The 12,654-nt window shown below is 48.0% G+C and overlaps 1 protein-coding gene across 1 annotated transcript in view; it reads left to right on the top strand.

Annotated features, from left to right (window-relative positions):
* Positions 1 to 12,654, top strand: part of LARGE1 (LARGE xylosyl- and glucuronyltransferase 1) — a 531,600-nt gene that overhangs the window by 271,095 nt on the left and 247,851 nt on the right. Inside the window, exon 5 of the mRNA XM_055141751.1 lies at positions 2,060 to 2,183. Within this exon, the coding sequence (XP_054997726.1) occupies positions 2,060 to 2,183 (124 nt within the window). The remainder of the gene's footprint in view (positions 1 to 2,059; positions 2,184 to 12,654) is intronic.

Genomic DNA, 12,654 nt, shown 5'->3' with positions numbered 1-12,654 from the left:
AGGAAGAGAGGGACAGGCATAGAAGGACTGCACTCATCTGTGGAATATAAAATAATATAATATGAGACTGACACCCAAGGACAGTAGAGACACAGGCCAGGAGGATTGCTCCGTGTTTGGGAGCCTGCCTTCTGAGCTGGGGGAGAAGGCAGCTGGGATAGAGACGGGATCACTAAGTCAATGATGGTTGGAGGGATCACTCAGGATGGGAGATGTGTGCTGAAATTAGATAAAGGACCAAACAGGATGGCCTCTCAGTATCTGTATTGCAAACCATAATGACCATAAATAGAGAGAGAGTATGGGGGAAATTGTCTGCCATGGAGGCAGGGGAAGGTGGGAGGGATACTGGGGATATTGGTGTTGGAAAATGTGCACTGGTGGAGGGATGGGTGTTCCATCATTGTATGACTGAAACTCAAACATGAAAGCTTTGTAACTGTAGCTCAGGGTGATTCAATGATGATTTTTTTAAAAAATACTCCATCTCTGATTCAGGATTCCATGTTCCACATAAGGCTCCATGTTCCATACGAGGCTCTGTGCCCTCCATAGAGCTCCAGGTCCCATACAGGACAGGACTCCACAGCACAGATAAGATGTGTCCATGTAAGGCTCCATGTCCCATACAAGACCCTGCCCCATATAAGGCTCCTTGTTCCATCATCATCATCATCATCATCATCATCATCATCATCATCAACATCATCATCCCGTTGATCATCGAATTTCTCGAGCGGTCTCAGTAACGTCTCCATTCGTCCTAGCCCTGAGATTTTAGCAGCCTCTCTCTACTCGTCCTTCCCAACAATGCCACATTGGAGGCTCTTTCAGGGTCAGGGGAATGAGACCCAGCTTGTTACTGTTTTTGGCATATGAATACGCCAGATTTTCCTTGTCCAATACAAAGCTCTATGTCCCATCTAAGACTTTCTCCCTTCTAAGACCCCGTGTCCCATACAAGGCTCTGTGTTCCATGGTTTGTCCCAATGTAGGCTAAAGTAAATGTCTGAGATCAGTTCATCTAGGCCAGACTAGGCTACAGTGTCCAGTCAGCTATGTATATTAAATACATTTTGGGCATGTAATATGTTTAGCATATTCATATTATGATGGGGTTAGTGAGATGTTACCCCTAATTTAAAAATATATATCTTATTGCTTTATACCTGAAACTAAACTAAGATACTGATTATTGCCTGCTTTACAATAATATTAGCCTGTATTCTGCCTATGTTTATTATGGGCATATTTTTATCCACGTTTACTATTGGCTGTATTATTTTCATAGGTTTACTGTTGTTATAGTATTATCCCAGTGGTGTTTACTAGTGCTCATTGATATTGATTATTGCCTTGCATGATCAATTTCCCGGATCGTACTTCATAAATCCAGTAGCTTCCTGAGGGGAGTTTGCCCACATTCTATGGAATGAAGACCCCGCAGGGCAGAGGGCTGAGGGACTGGCTTCAGGTCCGCCCTAGTGCATGCCGTCAGTTGGGTCCGGAGCCGTGGCCCTTGTGTCATACTGGTTTGCACTTAGTTTGCTGTCTCGGCCACGGCTGGTACACGGAGGTGGACGGGAAGATACGCTGAGAGCTACTGAGGGGGAAACTAAGCTCTCCCCAGTCATGGGAGCCCTAGGGGGTGGCCCTCTTGGATGTCTCGGAGAATGTTCTGGAAACAGAGCTTGGGGGCGGCGCTTGGTCCCAAACTTGATATGAACGAGGAGAAATGAAGGCTGGGCCATGCGGTCACATGTGTTCTCCTTCAGGGCTTTGGGCGTACCCATATCCCAGCGACAGGGATAGAGGCCGAGCCCAGTGTCCACTGCTGCATGACCCTGGTCCTGGGTAGTCACCGCAGTCCACGAGAGGTCGAGGTGGGCCGAGGGGACCCCCTCTGTCCTTGCAGCAGAGACTTGCTGGCTGGTGGACTGTCACAGCGGCTGCTGAAACAGGGGCGCGTGCCCGGTGGGGTGGGTGGGGTGGGCTGGGGTGGGCTGGGGGTCCGCAGCCCGGCCGGCCAGGCCTCAGCTCTGCCTCTCGATCCCCGCAGGAGGAACCCTCTGCACTTCCACCTCATCGCCGACTCCATCGCCGAGCAGATCCTGGCCACGCTCTTCCAGACCTGGATGGTGCCCGCCGTGCGCGTGGACTTCTACAACGCGGACGAGCTCAAGGTAGGGGCAGGCGCAGCCGCCTCCCGGGCCGCCCTCGGGGCGGAGGTGATGTCCTGGTTTGTGCTCGTGGTCTCGGCCACGGCCGCCGGCCGCCGTCTTTGCCGCACCCCCTGCACTAGAGGTGGCCACGTGGGTAGTGAAGAGCTTTGCTGCCCAAAGTTGGAATTTATAGGGCCCGGGGAACAGGACAGGGGGTCAAGGCACTGATCCCCGACCCCTCGGTCCCCCAAATGCAGCCAAGGCTCAATCCTGAGCACAGAGGACAGGAGGAGCCCCTGAGCACCACCAAGTGTGATCTGACCTCCCCCCCGCCCTGCACGTGGCCCACCTAGGTTCCATCCCCAGCATCCCATAGGGTCCCCCAAGCACTGCCAGGAGTAATTCCTGAGTGCAGAGCCAGGAGGAACCCCTGAGCATCGCTGGGTGTGACCCAAAAAGCAGGAAGGAAGGAAGGAAGGAAGGAAGGGAGGGAGGGAGGGAGGGAGGGAGGGAGGGAGGGAGGGAGGGAGGGAGGGAGGAAGGACCAAATCATGATTTTGTAATCCACAACATTAAAGGATCCTTCCTGGAGCAGAGAATGAACTTTGAGCCCTACCTGGTCAGCCTCTGGAAGGTCGACACCTCTACATAGTGCATTTACCCTGTGTGGCTGAACTCCAGAGTCCAGGGACCCCAGTTTGAATGTCTGTGCTGTTTTTTCCTGCTCAGATTCCCCCAAATCTCATCTCTTCACTGGGTCTGTGGTCTTCTCTGCGGATGGTGATTATAGCACCAACTTCCTGGCATAGTTAGAAGACACGTCAGGGTATGGGAGCATGCACGGTGAAAAAAATGACACTGAATCCACATTAGTGGTGGTGTGAGACAGAGTTTCAACCCCGAGAGTTGGTGCGTCCTCATTGGCCAAGGCGCTGGCTCTGTCACACCACTCAGTTGCTTCCAGATTGAGGCTTCTAGGACCAGAGAGACAGTCATGGGGTTAAGGCACTTACCTTGCACACAGCTGGCCCAGCCTTGATCCCCAGCAGCCCACAGGGTCTTCCAAGCACCGGCGAGAGCGATGCCAGAGTTCAGAGCCAGGAGTAAGTCCTGAGTGCCGCCAGGTGTGGCCCCAAAGCCAGCAAGCCCAGATGCCCCCCGAAACCCAGCTAAGGCTCATGGTCTGAATCCGTCTTGCCCATTCTGGCGCTCTACTCATCGTCCAGCCTTAGCTTCCCCCACCCTTCTTTCATGTTTATTTTTTTTTCAATTAAAAGGAAAATAATTTTCATCTGTTCCTCTCCTCCTCCCCACCCCATGTCGATACCATTGTTACTACATGATTGTCAAAGTTCAACGTCAGATATTACTGACTTAGGTGATCGCCTGGGGAGTCCTCAGATACTGTCAGCGGAAGAAGTGGGGAGGAGGGAGGTAGCCAAGAGAGAGAGAGAGAGAGAGAGAGAGACAGAGACAGAGACAGAGACAGAGACAGAGACAGAGAGACAGAGACAGAGAGAGAGTTGTATTTTTTTGTATTTTTTTTTAAATTTTGTTTCATTTTTGTTTGGGGGTCACACCCGGCGGTGCTCAGGGCTTACTTCTGGCTCTGCCCTCAGAAATTACTCCCGGTGATGCTCAGGGTGACCCTATGGGATGCTGGGGATTGAACCAGGTCCTTGACCTGCTGACGAAGGTCAAGACGAAGGTCACCTACCTTTCCCTTTCTCGCTGCTTTGCCGATTCCTGGCTTTTCTGTGCTGGTTGTGAACCCGAGGACTGGCTTTGCTGGCCAGTACTACATCTGGCCTTTGTTTCTCTTAGGGAGGGAACAGAGATCAGAGAACAGAAGTGGGTCAGTGAAGGGCACTGGGAAGCATGACTTCCTGGGGGCTGGGCAGTTGTACAGCGGGGAGGGTAACTTGCCTTGTTCGTTGCCGATCTGGGTTCGATCCCCGGCATCCCATGCTGTCCCAGAGCACCACCTGGAGTGATTCCTGAGTGCAGAGTGAGGAGTAATCCTTAAGCATTGCCAGGTGTGACCCAATGACACCTCCCGCCCCCAGAGAATCGTACTTTCTCTTTTCTGGAAGTATGTTCTGTGGCTTTTACATATTAAAAGTAGAAAAATATGGGAGTGGCTCATAGAAATTGTACTTGGCATCAGTTGTGTCTTTTAAGCTATTTTTTTTAATCCCGGCCAATGATTCTGTATGTATGTATGTATGCAATAAAGTGTCTTAAGAAGCGGGTCAGTCCCTTTTTGAGATGCATAGAAACTAAATTAGGATGGAGTTTGGCATTCGTCTCACATACTTTTTCCACTGTCTTCTATAATATTCTGCATTAATGCTCATTAATCTTGTGCATTTGAATACTTGAGGAGATAAGAGATCGTTACCTCCCCAAGGACCTCTTTCCATATTTAGAAACTCCATTAGAAATGGTCGCCTTGTGTGGGGCTAAAGTCTTCATCTTTTTTTCTTTTTTTTTTTATTCCCTCCTCCCTGCTCCCTACCCCGTTGATTCTGAGCGTTCATAAAACTCCGTGTTCCTGCAGCTCTCATTGTCTCAATTTAGCCGCTTTCCCTCCTAGCTATAGGAGGACCGGGAAGGCAGTGCCTGTCACTTTCCTGCCTCCTGGGACAAAATCTGGTCCATCGTGGTCCCCAGCACACGGATGGATTCCATTCTTGTGCTGTAGAGTGAGTCAGACTCGCCTCTGACTCCACTTCCCCATCCCATCCACCGTCTTCTGAACAGAAGCGCTCGGAACCCACCTGACCGCGTAAATGGTTCAACTTCCAGCATGTCTGTGTCATCCAGGGTCTCCGAGTTGCTGTCTTTGAAGAACGCGTGAGTTTTGTCTCTGCCTGTGGTAGCTACCATTCCCCCAGGGACATGGCTGGGATTCCATGTGACGATGCATAACAGAACTTGCCGGGTGCTGCCATGGACACTCTGAGCTTGGTCCGACTTGAACTCATTTACAGCCACTCCCTGGGTGTCCCCTCACCTGCTTTCCCCTCACCCCTCCGCCTGCCAGTGTGGACCTTGGTTCCTTCCTTATGGGATGCTCTCCTTCGGCCGTGCTTTCACCTTGATGACAGAGACTTTCACGGTCAGGACCTCCCTGGTAGAGGATGACTCTGCATTTGCGTTCCTTCACGGTTAGCTAACCCGAGGCATTGCCGAGTGCCGCGAGTCAGAGGAGGAAGGATGCTCGAATCTAATTCCTCACGCCTCAGCTCTCTTAGGGAGCCAGAACTTGAGTGACAAAAACCTAAACACAACCTCAAGGGTCAGACGGCTAGTACAGGGGTTAAGGCACTTAACTTTACACGTGGCCATGTCCAGTTTGATCCCAGAGCACCCTACGGGGGGTGAGGAAGGGTCATTCCCAAGCACAGAGTCAAGAGTAGCTCCTGGAGTATCATGCTAAGTGAAATGAGTCAGAAAGAGAGGGACAGACATAGAGGGACTGCACTCATTTGTGGAGTGTAGGGTAGCATCCCATCAGGCTGACACCCAAGGACAGTAGATACAAGGGCCAGGGGGATTGCCCCATAGCTGGAAGACTGCTTCATGAGAGGAGGGGAGAAGGCAGATGGAATAGAGAAGGGATCACTAAGAAAATGATGGCTGGAAGAACCAGTTGGGATGGGAGATGTGTGCCGAAAGTAGATAATGGACCAAACATGATGACCTCTCAGTGTCTGTGTTGCAAGCTATAATGCCCAAAAGTAGAGAGAGAGTATGGGGAATATTGTCTGCCATGGAGGCAGGGAGAAGGTGGGGAAGGGTGGGGTATACCCGGGATATTGGTGGTGGGGAATGTGCATTGGTGGAGGGATGGGTGTTTGATCATTGTGAGATTGTAACCCAAACATGAAAGCTTGTAACTATCTCACGGTGATTCAATAAAATTAAAAAAATAAAAAGTAGCTCCTGAGCACTGCTAGGTGTGACCCAAACCCACTCTCCTCCCCTGCACCAGCTCCCCCTACCCCCTCCCCCAAAAAACAATTTCAAGAAACGTGAATCGAGTGATTCAAGAAAGTGGTTGGAAGATGGACTTTGGGATTTAAACTCAAGCATGGGGAGGGCTGTGGAGAAAAATATATCAGAGGTATGGAGAGTCACTGAAGAATGGACAGAGGGAACTAGATTCTCTCCTAAGACTCAGAAAACTGTGTGAGGAGAACAGAACTGATTGTCCAAAGGCTTTGAAAGGATTAAGGGAGGCTGGAGTGATAGCACAGCGGGGAGGGCGTTTGCCTTGCACACGGCCGACCCGGGTTCGAATCCCAGCATCCCATATGGTCCCCGGAGCACTGCTAAGGGTAATTCCTGAGTGCAGAGCCAGGAGTAACTCCTGTGCATTGCCAGGTGTGACCCAAAAAGAAAAAAAAAAAAAGGATTAAGGGCTGGCCAGGGAAATGCTAAACCTTATGGCTCCTGGTTGAGAAAAAGCATTTCTCAACCAGGAGCCATAAGGCACCCTGATGGCACGCCAGGATATTCTGTAGTGTGAAACTACAGGGTCCAGTCGGCAGGACAGGGGACCCTAGGGAGGAAATAAGATTAGAGGGCACCTTGATTGGAAGAACGGTTGTGAAACAATGTGTTAGGGCTTCAGGGTTTCAGAGGAGGGACATTATTCGGCCTGTATCCACAGATGGATAGACGGAGATTATGTGGTGGGAAGTAGTGAACCATTGTCAAGGGCTGAAAAGTATCTTATGCATGCTGATCAAAGGGTCTCCGGTAAGATCAGCCATATAGGTTGCCTACACCAGGATACATCCTTAAAAAAACATTTGTATGAAAAAGATTCAGAAAACCTTTCCAAGGAAAGTAATACGAGCACTCATTAATGAGCATTGCTTATGCACCAGCGTAAGAACTGCATGGCTCTCATTCCCCTGACCCTGAAAGAGCCTCCAATGCCGCATCGTTGGGAAGGATGAGTAAAGAGAGGCTTCTAAAATCTCAGGGCTAGGACGAATGGAGACGTTACTGAGACCGCTCAAGAAATTCGATGATCAATGGGATGATGATGATGATGATGATGATGATGATGATGATGATGATGATGATGATGATGATGAAGGACTGCATGGAAATTTTTATTTTCTCCCCCACAATTGGCCTTGCGGTGACTCTCACGGTTTTCAGCCATTTCCAGGGGCAGTAATGGAAGCTTCTAGAAGGGACTAGTGGAAATGATGCCACAGTGCAGAGCCCAAACATGTGCCCTGTATAGCCCACGCTCTTGACTCGTGGGCAGTGTTCTCCGAAGAAAGAGCATGACGCATCAGTCAGGTGTCGTTTGGAATTTTCTTGCCGCCTCATTTGCAAGAGCAAAGTAAAGTGAAACAGAGGAAATGAATTTTTAATAATACATCATTAAATCTGTATATCCAAATTATGATCATTTAAACATGCGAAACCACCCCCGCCCAATGATTAGTCATTTGACAGGCGTTTCTGATTTTCATGTTTAAGTCTTGGAAAGCTGCTAGAGCTCTTGTTCACCTTGAGATGGATGTACTGCACTCGGAGGCCTCAGTTGCCCCTGCTGGTTACTGGATATCATCAAGCCGCCTCCTCTAACTCTGTGCTGGGATGGCAGATGATGGAGGGAAGCATTCTTTTTCTTTTTCTTTCTTTGTTTGTTTTTTTGCTTTTTGGGTCACACCCGGCGATGCACAGGGGTTACTCCTGGCTCTGCACTCAGGAATTATTCCTGGCGGTGCTCAGGGGACCATATGGGATGCTGGGAATCGAACCCGGGTCGGCCACGTGCAAGGCAAACGCCCTCCCTGCTGTGCTATCACTCCAGCCCCGAGGGAAGCATTCTTTAGAGGAAAGAGAAATGTTCTCACAATAGTAGCCTTTTGCACTTTCCTTTGGGCAAGTCCTTGACCTCCTTAGTTAAGCTGATTCTGAAGTACTTGATTTCCGAGGCATGATTGTGAACGGAATATTTTTTTTTTCATATCGCTTTCTTTTCTCTCATGATTTGCATATAGGAAAGCCATGGGCTTTGAGCTATTGGTTTCATAGCCCACGACTATACAACTCTGTTGTTTCTAGAAGCTTCTTGGTCAGTGTTTGGCACTAAGCAGAAGTGTGTGTGGGGCTGAGGGTAGGTAAGATAGAGAAGGGACCCGTATGATGATAATAATAATAGCTGGGAATGATCACGCCGGACACCAAGATCTGAGGGTTGAAAGTAGGTAAGGGGATATTCTTGATAGCCTTTCAGTATCAATATTGCAAACCACAATGCCCGAAAGGGGAGAGGGAGGGGGAGAGAGAGAGAGAGAGAGAGAGAGAGAGAGAGAGAGAGAGAGAGAGAGAGAGAGAGGTGAGAGAGAGAGGTGAGAGAGTGAGTGAGTGAGTGAGAGAGAGAGAGGGTGAGAGTGAGAGAGAGAGAGAGAGAAGAAAATAGAGGCAGGCAGGGGATGAGGGTGGGGGGAAGGAACCAGGGGACACTGGTGCTGGGAAACGTCCACTGGTGGAGGGATGGGTGTTGGAGCCCTCTATGACTGAAATCCAATCACGACCCACTTTGTAAGGGTCTGTCTCGCAGTGATTCAATAAAAGGCTTTTAAAAAACGCTCTCACAACTCTTTCGCTGTCCTTGTCAATGTCCTACTGTAACGTCTACAGAGTTGTGAGAAAAACAAAACCAATCCAACACACCAGCCCAGAGTTCTCTCCTGCCTCACAGCAGTGGAACAAAAGGTGCCGTGCGAGAGGATCAGAAAAAAATACCTACCCGTGTACACTTCTTGAAGAGGCTCAAAGTCATTTGCCAGCTAATCAATAGAAGTCTTTAGCAAATATTCAAGATGAAAAGGTCTTGTTCCGGAGGGACAGTCGGTATGTAAGAAAGAAGTCACACCAGGAATCATCCGTAAATACTTGTTTTATGTCGGTTGCAAGGCGGGGTGCAAGGGCCACGCGGTGCTCTTGGAAATGTGCTCAGAAAACAAGCTGATTCCCGTCATTTTAAAAGAATTTGGAAAGTGTGGGCTGCTGATTTGCCAGCTTCTTGTGTGGGGACAGGGGGTGGGCGGATAACACAGGTGACTTTGAACCCTTCACTCTGATTATCAGGGGGAAAAGAGAAGTAGTGGGTTTCAGCAAAGATCAGAGGTGGCCTCTGTTAAGGTAACAAACTAAATTAAAAGGAAATTATTGAACGCGGTTACTAAAGAAGAAACAAAAATTCACTGAAATAGGAAGCAAAGAGAATAAAGGAAAAATGATTTGGGGGCGTTAAATATTCACATGGGAAAAGACTGAACCTACTTTCACTTTATGTCACTGTCACTGTCGTCCCGTTGCTCATCGATTTGCTCAATCGGGCACCAGTAACGTCTCCATCGTGAGACTTGTTACTGTTTTTGGCATATCGGATATACTATGGGTAGCTTGCCAGGCTCTGCCGAGTGGGCAAGATACTCTCGGTAGCTTGCCGGGCTCTCCGAGAGGGATGGAGGAATCGAACCAGGGTCTGCTGCGTGCAAGTCAAATGCCCTACCCACTGTGCTATCGCCCAGCCCATATCATTTGTGGAAATTAACTTGAAATTAATCTTAATAATTATTTTGTTTATTTTTTTGTTGGACTGGACAAATAACAATAACACAGCGGGTAGGGTGTTTGCCTTGCATGCAGCCGACCCGGGTTCAAGGGTTTGATTCCTCGGTCCCTCTCGGAGAGCCCAGCAAGCTACGGGGAGGATCCCACCTGCACTGCAGAGCCTGGCAAGCTACCCGTGGCATATTCGATATGCCAAAAACAGTAACAAGTCTTACAATGTAGAAGTTACTGGTGCCCGCTCAAGCAAATCGATGAACAACTGGACGACAGTGTGACAGATTTTTTTTGTTTATTTTGGATTTTGGACCATAGCTGGTGGTGCTCAGGGGCTGACTACTGGTTCTGCACTCAGGAATCACTCCTGGCAGACTCAGGGGACCGTATGGGATGCTGGGGATGGAACCCAGGTCAGGTGCATGCAAGGCAAGGGCACTACTGAGCCCCCAAATTAATTTTACATTTAATGCAAAAGTCGAAACTAAAGAATGGTAGATAAAAAACAGAAAATCTTCATGACTTCAGTTTAGGCAAAGATTTCTGAAATTGAATTCAAAATTCCCAAGTTGAAAAAAGAAAAATGACAAACTGGACTTGCCCTAAATAGGAAATAGCCCTCCAAAGACTAATAGTTAAACTTACAAGTCATGGGCTAAGAAAAAATAGTTGCAGGGGCTGGAGCAATAGCACAGAGGGTAGGGCGTTTGCCTTGCACGCGGCCGACCTGGGTTCGATTCCCAGCATCCCATATGGTCCCCCTGAGCACCGCCAGGGGTGATTCCTGAGTACAGAGCCAGAAGTAACCCCCATGCATCGCCGGGTGTGACCCCAAAAGCAAAAAAATAATAAATAAAAAAGAATTGCAGAGTTCATGTTTGAAAAAAATATTTTTTATTTGGGAGTTGAAAAGATAGGACAGAGGGTAGGACGCTTGTCTTGCAATGGGTCCAACCTAGGTTTGTCCCTGATACCCCATGTGGTCCCCTGAGCTGTGCCAGGAGGAATCCCTCAGCACTAAGCCAGGAGTAATCCCTGAGCACTACTAGTTATCACCTCAAAATGAACAAAAAACAGACAAATGAAAATAAAGAGCCAGAAAGGTAGGCCAGTGGATAAGTCACTTACCTGCCTTGTACAATGGGCCCATATTATCATATTATCATCGGGCAGTCCATTTTACTCTACCAGGAGTGTTCCCTGAGCACAGAGCCATGAGTAAGTCCTGAACACAGTTGTGTGTGGCCCCTAAAACAAGTTATATTAAAATATCTCAGATATATGAAGAGAGAGCTAGTGTGGATGTGTTCATTTCAGACTGGCTTTAACACCATAAATTAAATTAAGTATGTCCAATAACTGTGAGTTGTCAAATGTAATATCCAGAAGAGGTTCTAATAGCCAAATTACCTTCAAAGGAGAAAGCTTCCAAATATACCATTCAAAAACAGAAACGGGCTATTGGAAAGGTTTTAGCCACTGAAAAGATAGATGATATTGAACGTGTCTAAGAAAGTTCTAAAATCATAATTAATATCAATTGGTAGCAAGCTTCAGACCCATAAAATGGAATCGAAATGGATTTTCGCGCGTTCGTAAAAATTATGTAGATCGAGAACACAGAAAAGTCTCATTGAGGGCAGGGAAATAGGTCACATGGTAGAGAATATTCCTTACACACGCACCGCATTGAATTCTATCTGCCACAGCATGTGACTCCCCCTTAATAGCCCCTGGTGTCGGCTGTGTGGTCCCTAAAAGCTAAAAAGAACCTCTTTAAATTCCCAACTATAAAATCAGCAAGGCTCCACCCTTGACGGTAATAGAGTCAAACTACAGATCAGAAGCAAACTTTTACATGGGAGTTCAGAATACTTGGGAATTAGGAGAGGGCGAAGAATTCCCCTAAATGTCTGTTTAGTCCAGAAGGGAGGAAAAACTAAAAATTAAGGCCCCCTTTGAAAGCAGCAAACGAGGAACATTTCACACTCAAGTTTATGGAAAAAGCCCAGAGCTGTCATTGGAGAGGTTTTAGTAGGCTTCCGTGGTTTCATTATCCAGAAGCAAAAAAATGATGATAAATGCATCTCACATGCCACTTGGTAATTTAAATGCGAACAATGGGGTGGACTTGAGGAAAGAAGAGAAATAAAAGTTAACAGCAGAAGTCTATGAAATAAGAAAAACAAAAGCAAAGGTAAAATGGGGGGCTGGAGAGATACTACAGGGGTTAAAGCACTTGCCTTCCATTCAGCCCTGATTGCATCATTGACATTCAACAGGGTCCCTCCAGCAGCCTCAGTCAGGGGTCACTCTGGAGCACAGAGCCAGGAATAAGCCCTAAGCTCTGCCAGGGGCGACCCACCCACTAATAAATAACTAAATTAAAAGTAAGAATTGGTGGGGCTGGAGTGATAGCACAGCGGGTAGGGCGTTTGCCTTGCACGCGGCCGACCCAGGTTCGAATCCCAGCATCCCATATGGTCCCCTGAGCACCGCCAGGGTGATTCCTGAGTGCAGAGCCAGGAGTAACCCCTGAGCATCACTCGGTGTGACCCAAGAAGAAAAAAAAAGAGATTGACTAGTTACGAGATTGACAAATCAAGAAAAAGCCCCAAATTGTGTGTGTGCCTTACTTCCTTCTATAAAATAGTGTCTGTATTCTATTGAAATTCATTAAAATTTTTTTTAAAAAAAGTAAGAATTGGAAAGCTGGTTCTTTGTAGGAGGGGATATCGAGACGCGGGCACTTTCGGTGATGAGCAATGGAGAAAAGTAAGCTAAGCAATGAGGAAAAAATGGTATAAAATATCCAGCGTAGATGAGGGTCAGCAACATCACAGTGCCACCCTTTATTTGTCATCGATAGGCCGGTATGATG

This window comes from Sorex araneus, chromosome 6 (assembly GCF_027595985.1).
Source record: "Sorex araneus isolate mSorAra2 chromosome 6, mSorAra2.pri, whole genome shotgun sequence".
Lineage (NCBI taxonomy): Eukaryota > Metazoa > Chordata > Mammalia > Eulipotyphla > Soricidae > Sorex > Sorex araneus.
Note: the sequence above shows the minus strand (reverse complement) of the source record. Positions and strands in the feature narration are given on the sequence as shown.